The 26519-nt window shown below is 48.3% G+C and overlaps 11 protein-coding genes across 11 annotated transcripts; 8 read left to right on the forward strand and 3 right to left on the reverse strand.

Annotated features, from left to right (window-relative positions):
- Window positions 1-9: 9 nt before the first annotated feature.
- Window positions 10-1162, reverse strand: N7537_011709 (mitochondrial ATPase complex subunit ATP10; the record flags this gene model as incomplete). Its single annotated transcript, XM_056902763.1, has 2 exons — window positions 10-646; window positions 738-1162. The coding sequence occupies 2 exons, from the start codon at window positions 1160-1162 to the stop codon at window positions 10-12; spliced, it is 1062 nt and encodes a 353-aa protein (XP_056748050.1).
- A 549-nt stretch (window positions 1163-1711) lies between these two features.
- On the forward strand, window positions 1712-4015 carry N7537_011710 (DNA-directed DNA polymerase IV; the record flags this gene model as incomplete). Its single annotated transcript, XM_056902764.1, has 4 exons — window positions 1712-2102; window positions 2156-2328; window positions 2376-2777; window positions 2831-4015. The coding sequence occupies 4 exons, from the start codon at window positions 1712-1714 to the stop codon at window positions 4013-4015; spliced, it is 2151 nt and encodes a 716-aa protein (XP_056748051.1).
- An 899-nt stretch (window positions 4016-4914) lies between these two features.
- On the forward strand, window positions 4915-7438 carry N7537_011711 (uncharacterized protein; the record flags this gene model as incomplete). The annotated part of the gene is made up of 7 exons (XM_056902765.1): window positions 4915-5416; window positions 5471-5982; window positions 6045-6156; window positions 6210-6574; window positions 6624-7013; window positions 7070-7259; window positions 7332-7438. 7 exons carry the CDS (start codon window positions 4915-4917, stop codon window positions 7436-7438), a joined length of 2178 nt encoding a protein of 725 aa, XP_056748052.1.
- Window positions 7439-8194: 756 nt separating this feature from the next.
- Window positions 8195-9098, forward strand: N7537_011712 (uncharacterized protein; the record flags this gene model as incomplete). Its single annotated transcript, XM_056902766.1, has 4 exons — window positions 8195-8345; window positions 8448-8476; window positions 8529-8666; window positions 8733-9098. 4 exons carry the CDS (start codon window positions 8195-8197, stop codon window positions 9096-9098), a joined length of 684 nt encoding a protein of 227 aa, XP_056748053.1.
- Window positions 9099-9676: 578 nt separating this feature from the next.
- On the forward strand, window positions 9677-11822 carry N7537_011713 (uncharacterized protein; the record flags this gene model as incomplete). The annotated part of the gene is made up of 2 exons (XM_056902767.1): window positions 9677-10055; window positions 10114-11822. 2 exons carry the CDS (start codon window positions 9677-9679, stop codon window positions 11820-11822), a joined length of 2088 nt encoding a protein of 695 aa, XP_056748054.1.
- Window positions 11823-12685: 863 nt separating this feature from the next.
- N7537_011714 (uncharacterized protein) lies at window positions 12686-15238 on the forward strand (the record flags this gene model as incomplete). The annotated part of the gene is made up of 2 exons (XM_056902768.1): window positions 12686-13279; window positions 13349-15238. The coding sequence occupies 2 exons, from the start codon at window positions 12686-12688 to the stop codon at window positions 15236-15238; spliced, it is 2484 nt and encodes an 827-aa protein (XP_056748055.1).
- An 811-nt stretch (window positions 15239-16049) lies between these two features.
- Window positions 16050-16543, forward strand: N7537_011715 (uncharacterized protein; the record flags this gene model as incomplete). Its single annotated transcript, XM_056902769.1, has 2 exons — window positions 16050-16303; window positions 16420-16543. The coding sequence occupies 2 exons, from the start codon at window positions 16050-16052 to the stop codon at window positions 16541-16543; spliced, it is 378 nt and encodes a 125-aa protein (XP_056748056.1).
- A 732-nt stretch (window positions 16544-17275) lies between these two features.
- N7537_011716 (uncharacterized protein) lies at window positions 17276-18872 on the reverse strand (the record flags this gene model as incomplete). Its single annotated transcript, XM_056902770.1, has 2 exons — window positions 17276-18696; window positions 18761-18872. The coding sequence occupies 2 exons, from the start codon at window positions 18870-18872 to the stop codon at window positions 17276-17278; spliced, it is 1533 nt and encodes a 510-aa protein (XP_056748057.1).
- A 1408-nt stretch (window positions 18873-20280) lies between these two features.
- Window positions 20281-20880, forward strand: N7537_011717 (uncharacterized protein; the record flags this gene model as incomplete). Its single annotated transcript, XM_056902771.1, has 1 exon — window positions 20281-20880. The coding sequence occupies one exon, from the start codon at window positions 20281-20283 to the stop codon at window positions 20878-20880; it is 600 nt and encodes a 199-aa protein (XP_056748058.1).
- Window positions 20881-21961: 1081 nt separating this feature from the next.
- On the forward strand, window positions 21962-23854 carry N7537_011718 (uncharacterized protein; the record flags this gene model as incomplete). Its single annotated transcript, XM_056902772.1, has 3 exons — window positions 21962-22182; window positions 22247-22534; window positions 22603-23854. 3 exons carry the CDS (start codon window positions 21962-21964, stop codon window positions 23852-23854), a joined length of 1761 nt encoding a protein of 586 aa, XP_056748059.1.
- Window positions 23855-24234: 380 nt separating this feature from the next.
- On the reverse strand, window positions 24235-25814 carry N7537_011719 (arylsulfotransferase family protein; the record flags this gene model as incomplete). The annotated part of the gene is made up of 2 exons (XM_056902773.1): window positions 24235-24918; window positions 24981-25814. 2 exons carry the CDS (start codon window positions 25812-25814, stop codon window positions 24235-24237), a joined length of 1518 nt encoding a protein of 505 aa, XP_056748060.1.
- Between the last annotated feature and the right edge of the window lie 705 nt (window positions 25815-26519).

A 26519-nucleotide genomic window follows, 5' to 3' on the forward strand; every position in this document is an offset into this window, starting at 1 on the left:
CGGCCTCAATCAATACTTGCGAGACGGGTCCTGCGCCCGGAGAACAGTCTTCTTCTCCTCAATAAGCTTCCGCAAACCGGCATTAAGTCCCTCCAACTCAGACTTATCAGCCGGTCCACTCCCCGCCCAGCGAATGCGACACTCGGAATCAACCAGGTAGACATAACCGACCTTGGAATTCATCATGCCAATGGTCTCCTTGAGTGCCTGATCGAAGCCCTTCTGCACAAGGAAGTAGCGTGAATGCTGCTCCTTGGGCAGTTTCTGGCGCATCCGCCACATGAATGTCTTTACTAGAAACGCTTTCAACCGGTTCTCCTCGAGATTGATATCAATCCTCTGCACCAGTCTTCCGCCGCTGGCCATCGCCTCCACAAGTCCCGGATTCTGCTCCTTCCCCGTAAACGTCACAACTTGGCTCTCGGCCCACAGGCTTGAGAACAAGTTTACGACGGAGATGCTGCCGCGCAGCTGGGTCGTCGTGTTCTGGGGGTCTTTGGGGGCCGCTAGCGTTACGCCGTGCATGTTGGGGAAGTAGAGGGCTCTGTCTGCTTTGAAGAGCCGTGGGTTTGAGACAAAGGTTTTGCCCTCCGCGAAGCGAAGATTGGACCATTCGCGGAAATAAGGCTTGGCGACTTGTTTTGTCCTATGGGTTGCCATTGTTTATTAGAACTGTTTTTACCATCTTTGGGCTCTACCCCGGGGTGTGAGGGGAAGAGGAAGAGGCAAGATCGTACAATTCCTTGCGCCGCTTGATGTGTCGGTCATAGTTGGTGAAGTCGTCACGCCGCTGGCGCATCGACCGCGAGTCAATACCTGTGTTCTGTCCTTCTAATGGTGCTTGCGGGCTACCTATGGGACGGTCCAGGCTTGGAGGGACGAAGTCTGCGTCGCCGGGCTGGGGTCCATCCCGGGGTTGGTTCTGTTTGAATTCGATGGCAGTCGATAGGCGGTGTGCCTCGTTTCTTATGTTTCGTTTCACAGGCGCAGCCTCTTTTGTGTCGATAGGTTTCTCAGACTTGCTGGAATATTGGCGCAGAGAAAAGGGTTTGGTCCGTAGCTGCGAGAGAGTTGCTGGGTTGCGGAATTGGCAGCTTAGACAGCGGCCGGTCGGTAGGAGGGGGAGGTCGGCCAACAAGGCGGGGAGGGTAGATTTCCACATATTGGCTGACGGTCTATCAGTCAACGGACTGTGTGTAGGGTGGTGGATTATGAGGTTATTTTGAACTTGTTCGCGCATTTGATCTTCCATGGAAACCGAAGGTCACATGACACGATATTTTCACTTTTGGGAATAATTGTCGCTGCTTGTTCTATCCTTATTGGGAGCAATATAGAGCAGAATATATGTTATGGAATGACGATGTATAAATGGAGTATGTAAATACTTAGGTATTTTGCAATCCTCAAATTTGGATTAGATATTCCTGGCTATAACTAGGTCACCTATTGAGTGAATAAACTCCCACTTTGGATTGGATCACATGATTTGGCGCTCATTTCGCGCCGGTCAATCGCGTTTGGCGTCCACGGCTCCTCCAAATTGGCCCAAGGAAGTTTTCGGACCACTACCATTTTTTTCTCTGAATAAAAGGATTATACGAGTCATCCATGGATGTCCCACAGTGACTCCAGGCACCTATATAATGAACCATCCCTCGCCCAGGCACCTCCCTCTCCATTGGAAACCGGACTAGCCTACCTAGGTACCATGAAGGACCTATTACTGACTAAAAAGAGCTTTTTTGCGACTCTTGACCGGCTGGATATTTCAGATGATCAAGATGAAGATGATGAGAGCTGGGGGAGTCTCTTAACTTTTGCAGACAAAGAACTTGACAACCCCAATCTAAAGAAAGTCGCTCTTTCCTCGGAGCGCATCCCACTTTCTCGAGCAAATTCGGACCCTATGTCTTCGTGTGACATCCAAAGCAAGAGAGGCAGCCCAGTCACTGTGTCCAAACCTGCTCCTACAAACCGCCCTCGGACGACTGGAACTATGCCAACCATCAAGAGCGGAGGGCCTCCTCAAAAGAAAAGAAAGACCAATAATGCTAAGATAATCCCAGATGACCAGCAGATCTTTAAGGGATTGATTTTCTGTAGGTATTCTTAGATTTCTCGCAGCCTACTCTTACTGAACTCTCAATTCCAGTCTTCTTCCCAAACAACGATATATCTCCATTCCGACGACTGCGCATTCAACGAGCGCAAGATTATGGTGCACGATGGAGTCGAAATTGGGCGACCGATGTCACTCATGTGATTATGGACAAAGGCTTACTATCAAGCGATCTCCTTGGTTACCTCAAACTTGAAAATTTGCCGGTCAGTTCATTCGTGAGATATTCAGACTTCAGCATTAACTGTTGCAGACGAGTGTTGCTCTTGTCAATGAATCCTACCCATCCGAATGTATCCAGTTTCGTTCTGTTCTGGATACCTCGCACCTCCGCTTTCATGTCAATGGAACCCCAACGACCGCCGAGAAGGAGAAGTCTCCAGTCGCCGAACCGCCTCTCCCTGATTCTCTTCCATTGAAGCCATCGCGGCGGGAGAAGAACCAGTCCCTAGAACGTTATTTATCTCCGGTCGAGGAACTGACGCCAAATCCCTTGCCAAAAGATTTCCCAGAAACAGTACCTGAAAGTGTGCCCGATGCCGCGATCTCCGAACCAGTCTATGAAACTCCAACCGAAGAAGCGTGTAAAAGAGGAAACTGGGAGCGGGATGCACTGGATGATATAATAGATGAGGCTAAAGCCACAAGTCACCTGGTAAAACATCTTCTTTGTCAGTGAAAGCCCACACCACTAATATTTACAACTAGCCTCTGGACCAAATTGAATTTCCGATTGACGAATCTGCTGTTGATGTCTCCGATATTGGAACCTCGAGCTCAGAGGAGGGCTCAGAGTCAAGTTGGAAGACACGGAAAGCTCCCGCTGGAGAAGGCAAAGGCAAAGACAAGTCTGACTGGATCAAAGGTTTCGCCTGTATGCAGAAATTTGATCCGGACACGAAACTTGACAACCCGAACAGCAGAACCATCGAGGTACTACAGCAAATGCTGGAATACTATACCCAAACTGCAGACCAGTGGCGGGTTATGGCCTACCGTAAAGCCATCAACGCTTTGCGAAAGCAACCGTACAAGATTGCTACACGAGCACAGGCTCGGGCCATCCCTGGTATTGGGGAGCGGTTGGCTGATAAAATCGAAGAAATTGTGTTGACTAACCGCCTTCGTCGTCTCGAAAATGCCAACCATACCTCAGAAGACTTGATAATCAAAGAATTTCTCGGTGTCTATGGTGCTGGCCTTTTCCAGGCCTCCAAGTGGGTCGCGCAGGGCTATAGATCTCTAAAGGAGTTATTGGAAAGGGCTCCATTGACTAAGCAGCAACGTATTGGGGTGGAACATCACAGCGACTTCGCGCAACGAATCCCCCGCAAGGAGGTCGAAGCCCATGGAGCGATTGTGCGAAAGGCGGTGCAGGCCGTGGACAGGGATATGCAGGTGATCATCGGGGGCTCTTACCGCCGCGGGGCACTCACCTGCGGGGACGTGGACTGCCTGATTACCAAACCTGGTGCCACGCTGGAGCAAATTCGCACCATGATGCTCGGTCTTGTTGTCCCCAGATTGTTCAATAGTGGCTTTCTGCAGGCCAGCCTTGCCATCTCGTCGCATCAGGATGGATCTAAGTGGTACGGCGCATCAGCTCTACCTGGCACCACCTTGTGGCGTCGGATTGATTTGCTGTTCGTTCCGGATGCGGAGATCGGGGCGGCGTTGATATACTTCACGGGGAACGATATATTCAACCGCAGTATGAGATTGCTGGCACGCAAGAAAGGCATGTGCTTGAATCAAAAAGGTCTATATGCGGATGTTATTCGGAACCAGCAGGTGAAACTGAATGGGGGGCGGCTGGTTGAGGGCCGGGATGAGCGTCGGATCTTTGCTGTGTTGGGTGTGCCCTGGCGACCTCCCGAGCACCGGATCTGTTGATGCACATGGAGGATGAGGTGCGGTGATAACAATATTCTTAGTGTTTTAGTACTGACTACATACACCATGGGGTAATTGAGGTTTTCGGCCCCCGGGAAGCACCGAAATATAGGCGCAGGAATGTCGCTATCTTTGTATTGACGGATTTTCTACGTGTAGGGATATTATGTATGCTAATTATTTGTATTGCTATGTATCAAGTAGATACATATTACCAGTGCCTAAAAAAAAGAAAAAGAAAAAGAAATGACACAGCTTGCATAACTGCCCCATACATAGAGTTTCCATACAGAAGGTGAGAGAGAGAGATTCAGAGAGAGAGGGAGAGGCAGTCACAGTGGCACAAAGTGACTAAGAATTCCTCTCCCTCCAGTACTCGCCTTTCCTCTTCTTCAACCCCATCCCATAACAACTCATCCTTTTCCTCGTTTCATATCCAAGTTGATATTGAGGCATTCTTCTTCTTTCATCACCGCCTTTCCCCTACCGCCTTGAAGACATCACCGCCTTTCGTGCGGTGAAGCCTCCATCGCGTGTTCCTCCCCTTGCGATTCCCAGACCGCCCTCTACTGCCCTGGGTTTTGCCCGCACATCGTCGATTCAATCAGCTTGAGATTTGTTTTTTTTTGTTCCGTTTCGAGTCTCTTCTGAGGCTATTGCTTCCATCTGAGGTTCACAGCCTGGGCCCCCCAGTCCCCAGTGACTGTGTGCGTGATTTTCTCTCCCACATCCCACATTCCACGTTTGCTAATCCAAGTCCACAGACGTATCAGTTTGGTGGGACACACCCCATTCTGAACGAGCGACACCTTGATTGCTCTAGTTGACTATTAACTGTCACTGGACCCCTAATTGACACGTGGAACCCTCTCAAAAACACGTCCGCAGCCACCCCCACAATGGGTCGCAAACCCAACCAACTCATCCTCGAGTTCTTCCACCGGGGTCCCAAGCTGGAAGACGCGAGCAATCGCTATCAACATACGTGCAAAGCCTGCGGCGAAGTATTCCCTAAGGGTCGCATTGATAGCCTTACCAACCATCTGGTAAAAAAATGTCAGGCGATCCCCCTACGCGACCGCCAACGCGTGTTGTTGCGACTCCACGAACTCCCCGACTTGACCGACGGTGATTCGAATAAGGATTCCCCTTCTGGGAGCAAAGGCAAGTCTGCCGATGGTGGATTTCCCAACCGACAGAATTTCGATGGTCTCAACGTGTTGGCCGAAGCCTCGCGACAGGTGGGCGCCTCGGACGTGACCAAGCGTGGACCTGGATACACTCAGTCTGTGACAGCTGGAGGTAAGACCGTGATTGTTGACCCTGCGCTTGAAGCGGAGGGATTCCAGGGACACTCGCAAGGGCCTGACTCCAAGATGGAGGGTACAGCAAATGTCGAAGGTATGTTTTCCTTTTGTTCACTGCTGTACACCTTCCACCACTAACAATTTGCAGGAACTCCGCAGTCATCTAACGCTCCTAGTATTCCTGCCCTCCCGAGCCACACTCCGGGCGAGCATCATGCATCCATGTCTCCTCCTCTTGGCGATGCGTCCATGTCGCCCGAATCTACCTCTAATGCGCGACAGTCACAACTGTCGATGATTGCGGCCTCCGCCAACGAGATGGTCCCTCAAGGAATGTCCATTGACAGTGACAATCTTAGTTCTGATATGAAGCTGGGCCAATGGAATCAGCAGCTGTCCACACATGAGCAACTTCTTTTCGACAGCTTGCAAGAACATGATCCCTCGTTGACTGCTGCCACCCAGCGTGCGGCATCTTATCCCCGCCCTATTGCGATGAACCCAAATACCCAGGCAAAAGGGTTTGTGAACGAGTTTGGTAACTCAACCAAGCCTATGAAGCCCAAGGTGCGGGGACGTTTCACTGCAGAACGACGCCGTGAAGTTCAAGACGTGCGGAAGAAGGGCGCATGCCTTCGTTGCCGAATGCTAAAGAAACCTGTATGTATTCTTGAATATGGGGATGTGTGGAATAAGTGCTCCTTACTAACGAATGTTGATAGTGCTCTGGCGATACCCCTTGCACAACTTGCGCTAGCGTGGAGAGTGCTCGTTTATGGAAGCACCCGTGCCTGCGCACCCGCCTTTCCGATGAGTTTGAGCTCTACAATGCCAGTATGTTGTTTGTATTTTGCTCCTTTCGAAGATATACTGACTCGGGGCTCTAGACCTCAACTCCACACTTGCCTACCATGACACCAACAGCATTAAAAACCAAATCAAATTTGAACACTACTCCGGTCGCATTGAAGTTACTCACTTTGAGGAGAGCAACTCTTTCATGACTTTCAGTGGACTGCAGGGCCACCGCACTTCAGTGTCTGCTCTTGATCCTCAGTTGCAGGCCCTTGGAGATGATCAGTTCTCTGGTCCCTCGCAAGAAGTCTACCTCCTGGACGCAGACTCAGATGACATCCCAGCCAAGTTGGAAATGTACATCAAGAAGAACGCTTCTTACTTTTACGAGCGAGAGACCTCGCCTTTCATGAAGCCCACTTTGCTGCTCGCTGCTGAGCTTAGCCAGGGGAAGAAGGTATGTTGTGTGACATTCAATATGGAAACGTGTACTGACATAGATGCAGGATATCCTTCTGGAGCGCGTGTTGGAGCTGTGGGTCGCGACCCATATTCTCGTCGACACAGAACTCACCTGGAAGACTTACTACAACCCTACTCTGCCCCCGAACTCGTTGCACTCTCTTTCTCAGCCATCGGATGAGGGCCGTCTGCCCATCGAGGAGGTGTCTGACCCAGAATCGTATGGACTTCTCTGCAGTCAGTTGCGCGCCGCCATGGAGAAGCGTGCCTCGCAGCTAAGCAAGTTTGTCATCAATGATTTGGAACGTCGACTCCTTCAGCGCCAGAAGTGTGGCTGGTTTGATACTTTCATTGTGGCTATTATCCTCCTGAACTGCGTGGAGCGCACCTGCTGGCTGTTCCGTTCATGGGACAACGAGAATTTTTCTCAGCGCGTAAGTGGTTCCTGGCTACTCTTTCATGATGCATCACATACTAAGAATCCATCCAGTGGCCCCTTGACAAGCGTCCTCCCTACTACTTCAACCAGTCTGACCGCTTCTCTGACATCCTGGAGATGCTTTTGCGCATGCGCCACATTCCTCCCAAGGCCACTTTCCGTCCGGACAATGGTATTCTGAAGGCAGTCGACGGTAGCGACGAACACGCCGTCCGCTGGTTTGATATGATTCAACTGACCCGTACGTCACATCACATTGTATCATGATTTGCATATATCTGAAGTTCCTTGACTAACATTATTTTCTGCACAGCCTACTTCATCGAAGAGCGCAAGAACGCCGTCTTCGACCCATCCGACTCGCGCTCCCTGGATTGCCACCACAGTGCCAATCTCCTTGAGCCCAACAATGCCACTTAGCTTCTGACAACAAAAACGAACAAAATCACCACAAAAAGTCAAAAAGCACAAAATCTCGAAAAAAGGAACCAGCAAACAATGTCCGAGTCACCTTTTTTTTCGTCCTTTGCGTTGTCAGTGTAGGGTAGGTCAATTGCTGGCCATTACGAAAGCGATAGCGAAATACATGGTATCAGTCCAAGCCTCAATTTGGTTCTGGATTGAGGCTGGTCTTGGGTCTGATTTGCTTATGGAGTTTGTTTGCAGGTGGATTTATTTTCAAGCGAACTGCGATAGAAAACATCGGAGGAATCCATGGGTGTGGAATGTTCTGATCTTTCTAATTGGGTGTTCGTGGGTGTTGAAGGGTGTTTTTTTTTTTAACCTTCCGATATCTGTAGCTTTAAACCTTTATTCATTAGGCTTGAATGTATGAAGTAAACATTATTTCATCGCTGAAGTAAAGTAATGTGTTTTATATAGATGCAGTGAGATCAGTTCGATATGCATGTACACTGAGGTTGGGCCGCAGTCACTGGGTCAGGGACAGGATCAGGGCTAAAGAGTTAAAAATATCCATAAAATCATATAAAATCATACAATATAGTATTTTGTACTATTTTACAATATTTTATTCAAGTCTAATTGGCTGACTCTTTATTCCAGCCATAGAATAGAATTCTTGGATGACGTACGCTCAGGAATCGGGTGATGGGGACTTTGACCTTAACCCGGACCTTTCACAGGGAAAATCCCCCAGACTTTACTTCCTCAACCATGCCTCCATTTCGGAACTTCCTACGACCAAAATCCCAACCCAATGGGGATCCCGCTGTCTTGGATGAGAACCATCTCTCTTCAAATCAGCGCCCTTCGCCCATACCGATCCGCAGTAGCCAGGATGAACCCACCGAGTACAAATTGAGTGGTATGCTTGAATCCCCGCACTTCTTTGACTGATGTGGCTGCTGTGACTGCTGTGACTGCTTTGGCGACTTCACTCTCTGGAAATGCTAATCTCACTCCTTAGTGGTCAACGACAGCGGTGTCTATCTTCCGGTATAGGTTGTGTGATCGGGAAATGCGTTACACCTGCTAATTATTGTGATAGCCTTCTCCCCCAGAGCGGTCGAGCTTTTGGCGCCGGTACCCGGGTTCCAACAAACCCATCAACCATCGAGATCTCGTTGATGAGAATGAGCCTTTCTCCATCTCTCGCGAGTCCTTTGACTCTTACCGCCGATCATTTGTATGCCCCGTGAACCTATCCGAATCGATCCGCATGAATCCGACTGACGTTAAATCTCCAATGTAGGATATCTCCGCGCGCTCACCCATCATCCACCCCGATGCTGGTCCTTCTCGAACTTCTCTTGACTCTCGATTCTCCCGGTTAACCCCGTCGGGCACTCACTCCAATAGCCTCACCAAGTCTGAAATCATGGAGGAAGAAGCCTTCGAAGAAGTAGGATTAAATGACGAGGTGAAACCTAAGAAGAAGGGTTTCCTCTCAAGATTTGGTGACTCTAGTAACGATGCGCAAGCACCCGGGCCCAAGACTTCTACCTCGTCCTTCGGCTTCCACATTCCCGGCCGGAAGCGCGCCCAGAGTGGCGGCGGGTCAGAACTGGCATCTGTGAAAGTGACCCAATCTGCCCCTGCGCCCACCCATGAGATATGAAGTGATGAATGATGAGATATGTTTAATGCGTTGTGGTTCTCTCTACGGCGTTTCGGGTTTGTTTCGGGTGATGCAAGCGACACTCGTTTAAGGGACAATTTAATTTGGGACTTGGTCGATGATAATAGGGATCGTCTTGTACCTGGAGAGTCTGGATGGCTCATGTCACTTATTAGCATTTTGTACATCTGTTGCCATCGAGTTGCGACTCGGGCCCATCTGAGTTTCGTTCAGAGACAATATCCTACATTTTATTCTAGAACTTCCATGGCAATACGCACTTGGACCTCCACATATCAGTCAGAAATATTTTCTATAAGACATTCAGCAGAAATATTTATTTTAATATGGTTGCTATGTGTATGAGCCTGTGAATCGCAGTCCACCTGGGCAGGACTATATTGTATCTTATCAATGCAAACTGTGCAAACAGCCGGCAAAAAAACTTCCTCCGCCTGCGATCAAAAAAAAATTATCCACCAGGACATCGAGCAGTCTCCGCTCGCAAAGACCTCAGTTTTATTACATTTTTTTTTCAATCGGAGATACCCCACAGCCTACCGAAATTATCTTTCGTAATGGCTGGATTGAAGCGTGCCGTTGATGGCAGCGAGGAGCGCAATGGCAAGCGGAGCAAGACTAAGGAAGGCTCCGCATCGAAGTCCAAGTCCGTGAAGTCAAGCTCTTCATCTAAGAAGGACTCCAAGAAGGATTCTAAATCTAGTAAGAGCGACAAGAAGCCCTCGAAGAAGGTTCAGAAGGAAGAATCCGAGGACGACGATGACTTCGACATTGACGATGTTTCCGACGAAGACATTGATGCCCTTGATGCCCTTTCAGACGATGAAATGCCCGATGTGAGCGAGGAGGAGGATAAGCCCAAGTCAGACAAGACGTCCGATGCGGACGATGAGGAGCAGAGAGAGGCCCCAAAGAACCCCAATCCCAACCCTAACAGTAAGTTTCAGTTCTGCCTCCTTGGCGGTGCCGCATCTAATAGTTATTGCGCGTTTAGACAACAACTCCCGCGAATCCCACATCAAGCAAAAAGCACTCCAGCAGGAGCGCAAGGCCGCGAAGCCCAATGCCGATACCGTCGCCCGCTCCAAGAAGTTGTGGGAGCAGTTGCGCCGCAAGTCCCACGTGCCTCTGGAGCAGAGAAAGAAGCTTGTCAAGGAGCTGTTTGAGATCATCACTAACCGCGTTCGTGACTTCGTCTTTAAGCACGACTCGGTGCGAGTTATTCAGACTGCTCTCAAGTATGGAAACCTCGAGCAGCGTAAGCTGATCGCACACGAGTTGAAGGGCACTTACAAGGAGCTGGCGCAAAGTCGATACGCCAAGTTCTTGGTTGGAAAGTTGATTGTCCACGGAGACGATGAGACCCGCGATTTGATCATCCCAGAGTTCTACGGCCATGTCAGACGTCTCATCCGCCACCCCGAGGGTTCATGGATTCTTGACGACATCTACCGCACAGTTGCGACCAAGGCACAGAAGAACAGACTCCTCCGCGAGTGGTACGGTCCCGAGTTTGTCATTTTCCAAGATGAGAAGGACACCACTTCCGATCTCGCCAAGATCATCGAAGCCCACCCCGAGAAGCGTGGACCGATCATGAACTACTTGCGCGAGCTGATTAACCAGCTGGTGCAGAAGAAGAGTACCGGTTTCACTATGCTTCACGACGCTATGTTGCAATATTTCCTCTGCACAAAACCCGGCAGCAACGAAGCGAACGAGTTTATCGAGCTGCTCAAGGGTGACGAAGAGGGTGACTTGGTCAAGAACTTGGCTTTCACCAAGTCCGGCTCCCGCGTGATGTGTCTGACACTTGCATACTCCAACGCTAAAGACCGCAAGCTGCTTCTACGATTTTTCCGCGATACTGTCAAGGTTATGGCCGGCGATGTCTACGGTCACCAAGTTATCCTGGCCGCGTACGAGGTCATTGATGACACAAAACTCAGCGCCAAATCCTTCTTCCCCGAGCTTTTGAACCAGAACGAAGCTGAAGAGGCCCGCAACGAGGAACTCTGCTACCAGGTCAACGATTTGACCGCACGTATCGCTGTGCTATACCCCTTCGCCGGCGAACGCGTCAAGTGGCTCCTCCCCGAGGCCGACCAAACGGTCCTTGAAGAAGTCCGCGAGATCCGCAAGGAAACCTCCAAGAAAGACCCGGCCATGCGCCGCCTAGAACTCGTCAAGGCCGCTTCGCCGACACTGCTCGAATTCATCGCTGCCCGCGCCTCTACTCTACTAGAGACGACCTTCGGCTGCCAGTTCCTCTCCGAGGTACTGTTCGAAGCCGACGGCGATAAGACTGCCGCTCTCACGGCCGTGGCCGAGGCCGCCAAGTCGCATACCGAGGCCCGCGATACCGCACACGCGGGACGTCTTCTCAAGTCTCTTGTGCAAGGTGGGCGATTCAACCCGGCCTCGAAGTCTGTCGAGAAGGTGGAGCCTGCGTTGAACTTCCACGATGTGTTGTACGCGCAGATCAAGGATGAGGTCGTGGACTGGGCGACAGGGGCTAACCCCTTCGTGATTGTCGCACTGGCTGAGTCGGAGGACTTTGAGAAGAAGAGCGAGCTGCTCAAGACCCTGAAGAAGAACAAGAAGGCGCTGGAGCAGGCCTCGGCGTTGGTCGTGGAGAAGGATGGAAAGAAGAAGCCCAGCCCGACTAGCAGTGGTGCGAAGTTGTTGCTTTCGAAGATCTAGATATGAGCGTTTCTACGGGATTATAGCATGTGTAATTACGTTGTATACAAAAAAGCATACCTTTCTTTTTTTCTCTCCCTTTTTTGTCTGTCTTTTGTCTCTTTTCCTCCCTCTAATGAACGTTGAGATGGCCTGAAATTACCTTCTCCACCGATGTGGAACTCAGCCATACGTGTGGCCGATCTCAGGGGTTCGTCCATTGTTATTTTAACTGTCACAAAGGACCCTTGGGAATATTCAGCTGACCATGATTATGTAGTATAATCAATAAAAAGTATCTGCGTCATATCCTTACTGCAATAATGCATCTTATACGGAGTATGCATAGGTATACATCACATTTAAGGGCCATGTCTCACTAACTACACCGTACTACTTTGAATATTTGGCGTGAGACAATCCTAATCAAAGAAAGAAATTAAGAGCATAGACATTTACCTAGGTAATTTTATTATTATAACCGAGAAAGCTTATTGCTATCGAGGTGTACATGATAAAAAAAAATTTAGATGGTCTATCAATTGCTGTTTTTATACCTAATACTACTTAAACTACTACTATTGACAATTGCAAGCGTAGTTCGAAGCCTAGTCCCATTTTACTTATTTAGTCCGTAGGAAGATACGAAATTGGGAATATCTTCACAACCACATATCCAAATAAGGCAATGATCAGGGCACGCTAAACTGTCTAAGGGGAGAGAAACTAACTGTAACGGTACCCAACCCGTACACGGGTCGAATCTGCGACTTCAACCCTTTCTCTCTTTTCTTCTATCCATTCTGCAACGGAAAACCCCCAGGCCCCAGGGCCTGAGAGAGAGAGAGAGAAACATGCCCTCACTCACTCTACCAAACCCGGACATGATCCTGCCGTACGAAGACGATCGCCAATCCCAAACTCCCTCCCCACCGCAAATCGCCTACTTGTCGCATCTCAATTCCCGCCAATCAGACCCCAATACCTCCATGTCAGCACCTAGTCGTCAGAAGAAAAATTTTTCCCGCCATGCCTGGACGCACGACGACGTGAATGCCAGCCGCCGTTTGTCAGATATTGGCGAGGAGCTCTCGCCCACCAGGTCGGAGGGATTCGGCGATTCGGACGAACAAGACCTGGCCAGCTCACCGCTACTGCATGAGCACGACAATCAGAACAGGGATAATCCTACATGGAGTAGCTCCAATTCCACAATAAGTGCGGGGAGCAGACGCGCTTCTGCTTCTAGGGATGTGTCTGAGGCGCATAATGGACGCGACGAATCTCCCATTCACCCCGAGGTCGCGAGAGCGCAAGCTACCGCGGTCGTTGGAACTGCAGGGGGTTCTTCTGTGCCGGCTAGCAATGCCGTGGCGTCTGCAGCTGCAGAGGGCAAGGGGCCCGGGGAGGAGTTTTCCTCGGCAATACTGAGCAGCGAGGCGGAGAGGATTCTGGAGAATGCGAAGAAACGGTTAAATGTATGTTGATCTCCTGTCTGCGCGTTGCATGTTGGCTAGGGAGTAATACTAACGTGTTTTGTTTCCCAGCTCATGGAAAATAATCTCACTCGAGCTCGGTCGACGACACCGCGCACCGCCGCCTCGCCCTCGCCTTCGAATTCGGGCTTCCAGCCGATGGGTATGCACCAGCCGGTGGGCGGACTATATCGGTCCATTTCGCGCACGGATCCTAAGAACTCTTCGCTTCGACGACAGTCGCTTATTACGTCGCAGGATACGACGAATAATCGTCATTCGAGAGTCCACTCTGAGACGAATATTCCGTCTGATTCGAGCCTCTCGAATGATAACAAGCGCATATCGCGCTCTGTCAGTGCGATGGGCGCAAGCACTTCGTCCAGCCTTCATACTGATAACCGGTCGTTCCAATATGCACCTACCAGGGCGTATCTGACGCACCGGTCATCGGTTTCTTCTATGCAGCCCCCGATGCATTTGAATGACCAGGGCCAGCAGGACCAGATGGCGCAGGCACCTGTTTCCACCGGAGACAGTTCGCCGGACTCGCCACATGGCTTGGGCATCTCCTCGGACGAGGGATCGAAATCTAGCCCGGATGGGTTTAGTCCGGTCTACAGCTCCTTTGACCCCCCTAGCCGCGCGCAGTCGCAACTGCAGGTGCGGGATCTCCAGTATCAAATGAAGGGTCTTCACATCAAGATCTCTTCTCTCAAGGTGAAGACTCAGGAGGATAATCTTCGCCGGCGTAGCTTGCAAAGCTTGCGCACGCCCAGCCCATTGACAGCCGCTGATCACTGGTATGCCAATGCGCTAGAGCTCAGAGATGGTCAGGGCAGTCGTGGCTCCAACCCTCGACGCGATGGCAGCTCTGAAGATACCCGGGATGTCTCGAATGATGCAGCGGCGGAAGATCGGCGCAGATCCGATGAGCGAGCTGCTGGGAATACATCCAAACATACCGGGAATTGGCAAGGCAATGAGCCTGCTGACTACGCCGACGACCAATCTGTCGCCGAAACCATGTACGAAGATGCTGAAGAAGGTGATTTTGATGAGGTTGACCGCGAAGCTCTGGATGAGATTTTGCGTGAACCGCTTGACGATGACTTCGAGAACGACATGGAAGCCTTCCCTGACGTGCCGTCGCACGCGGATGCGACGCCCCACGAGATGCGCGAGGATGCGTTCGACTATGAGCATTTCATCTTGCATAGCGCACTGGGCAACTACACCCAGCAACTCCGTCGGGTGAGCAACAGCTCGAACGGATCAGTCGAGACAACCCGGCCCACTTACGCCCGGCACTCCCGCACCAACAGCAATATGTCCGACTCGACAGTGGCAACCTTCGCAACCGCGAACGAAGGCGAGCGTCCCGACGACGAGGACGATATCGACAGCGTGATGTACTGGGACCGACGGTTCAATCATGGTGCGTTCCCGCGATCCATCTCCCCTGGCGTTTCCGACACTAATCCTTGGACAGAGCTGCGACATGGACATAGCCATAGCCATTCCCATTCCCAGTCCCATGCTCACGGATACAGCCACCAACCAAGTCCAATCCAAGAGGTTGAAGTCGAGGGTGATCGCTCCGAAACACCACGCGGACCACGATACGGCAACGGCGACGCCAACCCAGTGGACCCGAACAACCTGTCCCCCCAGAAACATACTGGCCGCTCATCCTCAGCTACGGCCGGCTCTGCAACCCCAACCTCTCTCGTCTCGTCCCTCGTCTCGACCGTGCGCGCGGCATCCAGCACCCCTAGTGTCGGTGGCATCAACAATGATGACACCCAGATGCTGGAAGCACTGTTCGCCAGCCTTGGTAACGTTTGTATGGATCTGCAGGCCATCACAACGTCTGAGGAACCAGATGTGAAAGCTGCGCGTGTGCTGCGGCGTCGTCTTGATGCTGCGCGGAGAGTGCTGGAGGGAGAGCTCGATGCTTGATTTGATTATCTTTCTTTCTCATCTCATCTCATCATTGCCTAGTGAATGATGCCATATACCATGATTTATCCCTGAATCCCTGATTTGAGCGGGCTTGACGTTCTTTTGTCCTTTTTTTTTTTGGTTTCTCTTTGACCACATTATCATGATACCCATTGTTATTTTTTTCTTTATCTATTGACTATGATTTTATTATACCTAGGTCATTTAGAAACTTAGAGTATAGGAATAATCTAATTAATATGATCAATGCATATTGTGTATAAGACATATTGTGTATACGATCTAAATATCTAAGAGTTCGTTTTAGTACATGTAGGCTACAATTATAATATTTCCCATTAAGTCCCGAGGTCCCCTCTTCTATTGGCTTATTTTCCTTAAAACAGACAACATCGAACTTCCCATCTCTCTTCATCTTCACAATATACCTTTCTTCAAAGTCCCCCCCTTTTTGCCCCGCGATCTCCTAATCGGGACACTGATCGCCCAACGATAAGCAGAGCCTGTCGCGCCCTCCATACACGCCACAGTCAACAAATAGTAAGAAACCCGTGGTGAACTATATGGAAGACCATACTAATAAACCGCAAAAGAAAACGCGCCATCTCTAAGCACCATATCCAGAGACACAGCACAAAAGTCTAAGGAGAGAGAAAAAAACAAAAAAACAAAAAACAACACCAGGCAAAAAAGAACAGCCAAACTGAACAACTCATCCTCCCAATCTCCAAGTCCAAGAAAAAGAAAATCCAACACGGATCTCCGCAAAAACCTATTGCGCACTCTGCACACCCAAAAAGCCTTCACGATGAGCATGAGCGCGAGCGCAAACGCCAGGCCATCGTCAGCAGGTGGACCGCACTCACACACCTCGCGCCGTCTTCTCATCTTCCAGGAGACGCGCAATCCACAGAATGTCGCGGAGACCGTTTACCTCCCCGTCAACAAGCTGGGACTCCCCATATGTGGCGATGGACCTGAGATGCCTTCTATTCTGGAGTTACCGTTGCGGGTGCTGAGGGTGTTTACGGATATCTTTAATCAGCCGAAGTATAAGGGGTGGTATGTTTTGATTTCTTTCTTTCTTTCTTTCTTTCTTTTTTTTTCTTTTTGTGTTTGATGTTGTTTGATATTATGTACTTGAATGTAAAATCATATGCTAATTTGCATTGTTGCAGGGCCGTCGTCTCTGCAGGTCCTTACCGTGATATTTCGGAAGAAGGGAAATTTTATGCTGTGGTTTTGGAGCAGACGCAGAATGCGGTGCATGCATCGCATGAGACTCATATGGGGACACCTTGATCTTGACCTGTGGACTGGATTGTGTGTTTTATTTTTCTCTTGTCTTATGTGGGATACTGGTCGAGGGTTGATTTTTCATGATTTTCTTTGTACATTTTTTTTTAATCATGCTATCGTTAGCGGGTTTAACTTGTGGTATCTCAATATATTCCCTAGGTCAAAGTGTATGATTGATCAAGAGGTATTGACAGGATAGAGTAGGTCAGATAAGAAACGGAATCTTAAAGGGGGTGTGTGTTGGTTGAGTAGCTTCAATAAAACAAAGGATGAAAAAAAAAAGAAGAAAGAAAAATAGTAGTTGTCTCACCAAATTGCCAAGTTCCCTGTAACAGGACGGTGTAATCTGGCGACGCCATCCCAGGGTGGAAATGTCTCTGCAGAATTGCTTCCCTCAAGGGTCATTTCCATTGCTTAGTGGCTTCCAGCATCGTGGATTACTCGCACGAGTGAAAATGCCAACCCCAGGATTCGTACCAGGCACCTTTCCTGCTGGTCTTGGCGACCGAAGCAGGGTAATTAGCATGGCGGTGAGCCTTCCACCGGGTTATCCATGACAGATTAGAATTTATTTACCTCATTTGATATAAGTAGTATATTGACTTAATATATAATTATTATATATTATATCCAACTAATAAGGTAATAGTTATAAGTTATTTCGGTGTTTCCATTTTACACTCTTTCCTCTTTCTAAATCAATATACTATACATACTAAAATACATTTTCAACCCTCATTCCTCACATCGCCCAGTGTCAATATCGGCCTCGATAGGCTTCACAATCTTCGGTCGGAAAGCAACCTTATGACCAATATATAGTACCGCAAACAAGATCAGACTGAGGTAGTTGATGAAGAAGTCGGTAACACTGAACTTCGGAATGAAAGCAGTGAAGCCTTGAGTAATGATGATAAGCACGTTGAAGAACAAGCCGTACCACGAGAAAAAGGGTTGCCAGGTAGCCTTATAAGGAAGCGTGTCGCGTGAAATTCCCTGCGCAGCCAAAGCTCTCATGAATGCCAGATGGCAAATATTAAGAGATGCCCAAGTAATGAAACCGGCCAAGCCAGCAATCTGCATCAACCAGTTGAAAACAGTGGCTCCGGTATTTGACACATTGAGGAAGCCCAACAGGCCAAAAAGAGCTGTGAACCCAACACTTCCATAGGGCACGCCGTGTTTGGTCGTTTTCAGGAAAAATCGAGGAGCGAAACCTTCATGGGCCAAACCGACTAGAATCCGACTCCCGCTGTAGACGTTTGAATTGGCAGCGGAAAGTACCACAGTAAGCAGGACCGCGTTGATGATACTAGGTAGGACATTGACACCGGCACGTTTCGCAGCGATGACAAAGGGGGATGCATCCGCGTTTGCACCGCTATCATTGTCGGTAAGGCGTTGGTCGTTGGATGGCACGACGATACCGACGAAGAAAATTGTAAAAACAAAGAAAAACACAATTCGGAAAAAGGTCTTTCGAATGGCCGAGGGAATGTTCTTGCGAGGGTCTTCCGTTTCACCCGCAGCAATACCGACAAGCTCGGTACCTTGGTATGAAAACCCGGCTTTGATCAAAATGGCCCAAAAACCGACGAATTTAGCCAGAGCATCTTGTCCAGAATCCTCGATCAAATAAGGACGGAACGGGCCTGGGTGTACCCAGTATCTAAATCCCAGATAGCCCTCCCTGCCAACGCCAGCATTGATACAAATGGCGAATATCATAAACCCGACGACGGTGATGATCTTGATGCTTGAAAGCCAAAACTCGACTTCACCGTAGCAGCTCACAGGAAACATGTTCAAAATTATGATAACAACCCAGAACACAGCAATGAATATTGCCATTGGGATCGTGTCATCCCAATATTGAATGATTAGGCCAGTGGCAGTCAACTCCAGGGCAAATGTCGAAGCCCATGAAAACCAGTAGATCCAGCCCATTGCAAAGCCTAAGCTAGGATCGACCAGGCGTGTCGCATATGTAGCAAAGGCTCCTGGGATCGGTAGGTAAGTGGCCACCTCACCCAAGGCTATCATGACTGAATATACGATTGATCCAATGAAGGTGAATGCAATCAGGGCGCCAACGGGGCCTGCAGTAGCAATTGCACTCCCACTACCAATAAAAAGTCCCGTGCCTATGGCACCTCCTTCAAAAAGATAACAATAAGAATAAGAATAAGAACAAAAATGTGTATAGCTCGGAGTTCTTACCCATTGCGATCATCTGTAGATGTCGGCTTTTGAGCCTTCGCTGCAATTCCGGCAGTTGGGGTGACTCGCCATTGCTGTGTTTCTCTTGATTCCCTTCAATGTCGTCGGCCATTGAGTATTTGATCGAAATATCGAAACTTTGAGTTTGTTAGAAGCAAATAAAAAGTGGCAGAGCCCCTTTGGGAAATCTCAAATTTGATTTTCCTGGCCTCTGATTGGCTGAAAAATCGAACATGGTACTAGGCACGTGACTTTACTTTGTTGCCTTGGTGCCTTAGGACAACCATTTGACATCTGATGGATATGGAAGAGATGCTTATGCACCGTTGTATCTTCCTAGAAGGGAAGGCAGACATCCTCCTCTATGATGTCTTGTCGTCTTTCAATATTTGTGAGACTCTGGATTTGGCGGGATTCATTCCGATCACTTCCTGGTATGTTCATTCTTTCACAACGTTCTTTTCACTCAGACTGTATAGGTGACGAAGTGTGCCACGCGGGGCTTTGGTCGTATTGATCGATATTACGCATATGGAGACATAAAGCTTAGATGTACAACCTATCATACTTTTTTTTCTTTTAAATGGTGTTATGTAACTAATTTCAAAGTCTCGTTGGTTAGTTTACATAGCCCGACAATCACTCAATATATATTTCTTTCCCATAATTTAGGTAAAAAAAAAAAAAAAAATTTTATACTGTATGATACTGTATGGTCGATAAGGGATCAATTCCTAATGTACATAGCTGTACAGTTATAATATAATAACTAATATCACCTTGGTACAACATAAAGTTCACCCGCATCCCGGCATATGAGTGCTTCACTATGAAATGGGGTGAATAGTACATACCTACATAGGTAATAGTTTGCCCGTAATAATAGCCAATAGGACTAAAGTATCTGATGACACACTTGGTCACCTGTAATGTTGGTAGTGTTGATCTGACATGATGCCAGTGATTTCGCCCTGGAGTGTACCTAAGAATGTCGAATATGCAGACCTAGTCAACATCAAATACACTTTCTAACATGCCTAGGATCTCGCTATACGTTACACAAGTTCATAACCTTTTATAGGTATCCATGGTGTCTTTTTTTAATTCCTACACTTTTCTTTCCCCTACTCCTTCCATCTTCCCAAAATGGCTATTGCTGCTTGCCCTGAGATTAAGGCAGAGCTTTCTGAAATCATACAGACATAGCTTTTGGACATTGGTTACGAGTTTTCTCTGAAACTATATCCGGCAGTCGAAGGCGAAGTGAAGCTGTACTTCAAGAATAATGGATTTTCAGATGAATTTGTTTCAAAGATCAAGCCATAGATCAAGACTGGTGTCGGAATTGCAACCACGACTTTCCAAACAACCCCCTACAACATATAATGCACAGTGGTAATATTCACTACTTATTGTCTGATCATTGATGATTTTTTCCATGACCTTGAATTCAAGCATCAAAGCGATTCAATATCTGCCTCTTGACTCGGAAACCTCAAGGAAGCCCGGTCCTTGAGAGCATGGGAGAGTTCCTGAGCTCCTTTCATTCTATCTTCGGTCAATTTGCTGGTGACATGATTATCAAGGACTCACTGCAATATAGTGCATGCTACACCGAAATGGAGAGCAAGAATATTAAATTCCCTGCAGAAGCGCATCTGTTCCCCAGCTACTTTCGTCTGAAAGTTGGCGTGGCCGAAGCCTACTCCTTTATGTTATTCCCAACCGCACAATTCTCCGAAGCCGAATGCCTCCGATACTGCCTACTGCGGATACTATGTTTGACATCGGGTTTCAGCTGGATAAATGACATCATGTCATTTTACAAAGAAATGGCTGAGATGGGCAACTGTAATTTCGTCACGAACTCGGCCGGATGTACAGGGCTGACTGAGATTGAGTTTCTGAGGAAGCTCTGTGATGATACAAGCGACGTGATTCGGACTTTGCATACGTTTGGGAAGGCCCACCCCGTGCTATCGAAGGTTCTTGAGGCTTTTGTTTTTGGCTATTTTGGGTATCATCTGACGCAGACGCGGTATAGAATGGAGGATTTAGATCTGACATTCGTTTCTGATGCCAGAGAACGGCTCAAAGTTTCGACTGCGAGCGGAGAATAACGCTGCATGGGTGAGTAGCTCTTGGGAAAGACCTCGAAGTGTAGTATTGGGAATTCAAGACATCACTAAGCAAATGAATTCGAGTCTAACTTCATTCGTATAGGTAGCAGATAAAGAACATGTTAGAACCTTGCACCTGAATTCGTTTCGTAAGAACAGAATGCGCTGGAGGCCTGGAGGAATATAGTGGTTGATGTAGAGTTCATTATAGGACGTGAACTCCGCTTTTACTGTGGAAATGTGGAAAGAGAACATAAAGTCATCATGACACACTTTAGTGAGACACCTGTGGGCTGTGAAGCAATAAGTCTCCAAACAAAGCAATCCAGCCTAAGTACATTGCTCTTAGCAGCTTCGGGGGCGTAAATGTGATGCCAGCTCAGATAGGAAACTATCATCCGACAGGGAAAAAAAGGTTGCTCCATACTTATGAAGCGCAACACGCGACGTTATTTAATGGAGAGGGAAATCAAAAAAATAAAATAAAAATAAAAATAAAAATATTGCGGAAAACGCTGCGGAAAATACTGTAAAGCTCAAATACACGTATGTAACTTTGAAGTACCATGGTATTTTTCAAATACGGTAAAACAAGTTCACCGTACGACACAACTAGTTGATTATGTACCACAAGGACCATACGTGTTGTAGACAACACAACGAAGAAAGGAAGGGAATCACTACCCTCTAGAATCCTTGGCCCCGAAGTGTCTCCGACTAGAAAAGGAAAAGGTCAGGAAAATCAAAGCTGAAATGGGCTGATCAAAACCTACCGGGGTGGCATCAGAACATTGGAGCCCGAGGACAGAATTTATTGGACTGAGAAGGCCCCTAGAAAGGGCTATGGATCCATATTTTTGACGCTTAGGTGCGCCAAGGGGGCCAGCCCCAACTAATCTCCCTGGCGGCAATGGAAATTATTACTTACCGGACACTTTCCTTGAGTCAACATACTCATTGGTGCAGAATTTTCCTTGTTACCGACATCGGGCTAATGCGGACCTAATAAACCAAGGTATATATATCCTATTGATCGGCGCTTCTTGGCCAAGCTAGCATTCGAATCACAGAATCTCTCGCCATGGCATCGAAGGAATCGGAGATCGCTCGCGATATGAGCTCTGACGTTATCTATCCCTCTGAGAAAGAGCCAGAGACAGCTCACACAACTAAAGACACAGCTGATGATCATGGCAACTCGGATAAGGAGTCCCTCGATCAAGAGGCTCAGGCTGGTGTGAAGGGAGTTCAGGCCGCGGCGGTCGTTTGGACTAAGTCTCATCTGATCCTGGCATATGCGATGTGAGAATCTCTTCATGATTTAACGTCTATATTCATTCAACCCATTGACTTTTCTTATGTGAAGCATTTGGTTTATCTATTTTGTTACCTCCATCCAGGAGGTCGTCATCCGTTCTCTAAACCCTTACGTGACCAGTGCCTTCATGCTCCATTCTTTGACTGCCGCCACGAGTATCATGGCCAATATCATTGGAGGCTTGAGTAAAATTCCCTTGGCAAAGATATTGGACTCGTGGGGTCGGCCTCAGGGTATGTCTTTGATGTTGATCATTTGGGTTATCGGTTTTATCATGATGGCGGCCTGCGACAACGTTCAGACCTACGCGGCTGCACAGGTTTTCTCATCCGTAGGGTATGATATCTATATTGAGTTTTTCCAGTGTCTTTCCAACAGCTTAGCTAATTTGCGACAACTTTTAGATCCCAAGGAGTCAGCTATTGTTTGACAGTTTTCATTTCAGACACCTCTGCATTGAAGAACCGAGCCCTCATGTTATCGTTCGCAACCTCACCATACATAATAACCACCTGGATCGGGGGACCGATCTCCCAGAGTGTCCTCGAAGGCCCCGGCTGGCGATGGGGATTTGGAATATTCACCATCATCATTCCGGTTGTGGTGGCTCCTCTGTGTCTGCTGTTCTTCTGGAATCAGCAGAAGGCCAAGAAGATGGGCCTGCTCGCACCCAGCCGTGGTCCGCTCACCTTCTCTACAGTAAAGCAATACTGCATAGAGGTCGACTTGATTGGAATCATTCTTCTGGCTGGTGGAATGGCCTTGTTCCTGCTTCCGTTCAGTCTCTGGTCATACCAAAAGGATCAATGGCGGTCAGCGATGATTATTTGCATGATCGTTTTTGGAGGGCTTTTGCTCATCGCATTCGCTCTCTATGAGCGATTCTGGGCCCCAGTGACCTTCATCCCATTTGATCTATTGATGGACCGAACCGTCTTTTTCGGTGGGCTAATGTTCATCTTCGAGTTTTTCAACTCAGCGGTTTGGGGTAGTTACTTCGGATCAATGCTCCAGGTCGTTTGGGGCCTGGATGTCACCGAAGCCAGCTATGTCTCGGCCATTTACAGAGTCGGATCCTGCCTCTTTTGTCTCCTCGTCGGCTTCCTAATCCGTTGGACTGGTCGCTTCAAGTGGCTGGCTGTTTACTTCTCCTTCCCGCTTATGATCCTGGGTGTTGGACTGATGATTAAATTCCGTCAGCCCGATGCGGGTATTGGGTATATTTGCATGACTCAGATTTTCGTCGCCTTCGCTGGTGGAACTACTGTTATCTGCGGCGAGCTTGCTATGATGGCGCCTTCGGATCACCAACACATCGCTGTTATACTTGCTATGCTGAACCTGTTCGGTAGTATTGGCAGTGCGATTGGATCAACTGTGTCTGCCGCTATCTGGACCAGTGAGTTCCCGAAAGCGCTGACCAAATACGTGCCGGCGGAGGTGACTGTGGCAACGGTCTATTCGGATATCACAGCTCAGCTGTCCTATGAGTGGGGAAGCCCGGCTCGGAATGCCATTGCTCACGCCTATGGGGATGCGCAGAGATATATGCTCATTACGAGTGTTTGTATGCTGGTAGTTGCTTGGGGGTGTGCTGCGATGTGGAGAGACATTAAGATAAAGGATCTTAAGCAGGTCAAGGGACGCGTGATTTAAGCTGATTTGCTGTTGATAGAAAAGTGTGAAGCTGGCAGATGAAGCTTATGGGGATCAGGTTGAAGCTAGTAGGAGTCAGCATATAATAATGTTCCTCTAATTAGTTGTCAGTCATACGATTGGTATCTACAATATAGGATCGAAGAGTATATGATACCCCTTTTTAATTTAGCTCACTGAAAACAATAGTCCAATGATTGGGGGGCTTCTACATGGCTGATTAAGAATTCCAACGTAAATAAGCTTTGACTGATTACTATTTGCAAGACATGGTCATCATATCGAAAACCAGAAGTACTATTCTACCAAGATCAGATCAATTCAGGTCCTCTCAATGTCTATCCTGACTAAGGTTACAAAATTGCAACCCTATATGATACCTAACACCGACTCTTTACGGGTACAATTTTGGAAACACCTTTCTGGATCCCCAGGCCGTGAGCTTCTACTCGAACATACCCAAGTTTTCCTTTGATGCTCGTCATGGTCTCAAATCCTGTCTTCCATCTCGCTGCAACGGGACTTAGGTCTGAACTAGTAACACCCCCAAAGACCTTCCACTCTTTATGCTCAGTGGCTCCGTTCCAACTCATATAAACATTGGTTGTGTTACGGCCCTGGTCAATGCAAGAAAACACATCGGGGTGAGTTTCAGGGACGCCGACCCAGGGGGAGCGATACGCTCGGTAGCTTGCGACGACATCATCGAATCCAAACTGGGCAGTCATGACACAAGACCCGTTAGCATTGTACTCCTTGATTTTAGGATTTGACCCGTAGCCCATCAATACATGGTTTTTAGGTAGCAATTGTGTGTTTCCTTGAGAAGTCGAAAAGATCTCATCCCGTTGATCGTGGAGAGTATGGATAAGGGAGACCTGGCGAGTAGCTAGATTGACGTTCATCAATATGCCTTCAGTATGATCAGTCCCATTCTGGACATCAGAGTTGGCATTGTCAAAAATGCTAAGCACGAATGTATCCTCGGCCTCATCATGGATGCGGGCGTCGTGTTGGTAGCTGAATTTGATTCCATTGAGCTCAAAGTCCCCGCCAGTTTGGCCCTATTGTATATTATTAGCATGTAGGCCATACTTGTGGTACACTTGAAGAAGCTTGAATTTACCTGAAGCGTCCAACCAACTGATCCATCCCTCCCGATCTTAAACAGCGAACAGTAGTAACGAGAAGAAATGATGTACGTTCCATCTTCAAACTTGTCCACTGAGTTAATGTGAAAGTAGCCATAGGGAAAGCTGCTGTTGTGTCCCCAGTCTTGAATAGGGTAGAATGGCTGAACATTTTCCAAGGGAATCTGATCAATATGGTCTAGGGCACTCCAGCGGAAAAGTATCTCGTTGGTCTTGATATCAATCTCATAGAAGAGTGAGTCAGCGATCCAGCCATTCGTGGGACCTCCGACTGAACTGAGATCAGTCTGAGTGACATTGTAGCCAGTGACCAGCATTGTCCCATCAGACGTGATCGTGTTCTCATGCATGTCAATCCAAGATACAAAAGAGGAGCTGTCAATGCTGCCCAAGGCCTTGTAGTTGTCGTTCGTCACGGAAACATTGTAGATACTTCGATAGGACTTATCCAAGACTTGGATAATACCGTATCCCCAGCCAAAGGGCTCTGGGACCCCAAGACCATTGAAATACGTCAGGACAGGCTTCCCATCCAGCTTCTGTGCTCGGAATCCCTTCAGGTCACCCGGCGAGCTCTGCCAGACAAGTTCGTTGCTGTCCGACATGATAAACACGCTGTACTGATGCGCGTCCCATGATTGATCGAAGAAGAGGTATCCAGGGCTGACAAGGCCGGATTTGGAGACTTTGAGATTCGGAGGCTCGTGAGGGCTGGACTTGAACGTTTGCCAGGGCCAAGTAGTGTTCTCAGCTACAACAAGGGTAGCCTGGAGCCCACAAAGGGTGGCAAAGGCGGAATAAAGACGCATAGCAGGATTCACTTCCCTGCAAGTGTGGACTACTAATTCTTTGGTTTCACTGGATGTCTCAAACTCAAATATATGACCAGAATGGCTTGGAAATCCCACCGTCCAGCCGATGTCGGCCAGCCAATTCACTCTCTGATATGAGTAATTTAATTCGATATTAAGATCGTCCTGAAAATTAAGTTGTATCTAGGTCCATGGGTATATAGACCCGTGGACTGTTCGTGGACCATCTGATAATTCTTGATCAGATTAGATTAGCGGCTCCACATTGTATTTCCATACAGTACACGAGTCTGGGCGGTATTACCGGTATTTCATGGTATCTGTAAAAGTCAGACGGAAATGTATACACTTCACCCCGAGCTTACCCATCCAGGGACTGATCGGCACTTGCCGAGCTCGTTCCGAGGTTCTCATATCTATCACATCCATGGATGGGTCAGCTCGGCGTGAAGTGTATACGACCTCATACGGAGTATGTAATTTACCCTTAGAGCTCTCTTTAAGATATGCCCACCCGTTGTTATCCCCCCAGTAATACCCCAGCCCACATTGATACACACAAAAACGCCGTAAACTTGATCATCTGCCGATGGATTTACCAGGAGTGGCGGCGACACTAAGGATTACCGCCTCGTTCTTCTTCTCTTTGGTGAGCCCCTGTTGTTATTCTTGGCTCGGTATGAAATATTTGATTGAAAAAAG

This window comes from Penicillium hordei (genome assembly GCF_028827395.1).
Source record: "Penicillium hordei strain IBT 12815 chromosome Unknown utg000006l_segment0_segment0, whole genome shotgun sequence".
Lineage (NCBI taxonomy): Eukaryota > Fungi > Ascomycota > Eurotiomycetes > Eurotiales > Aspergillaceae > Penicillium > Penicillium hordei.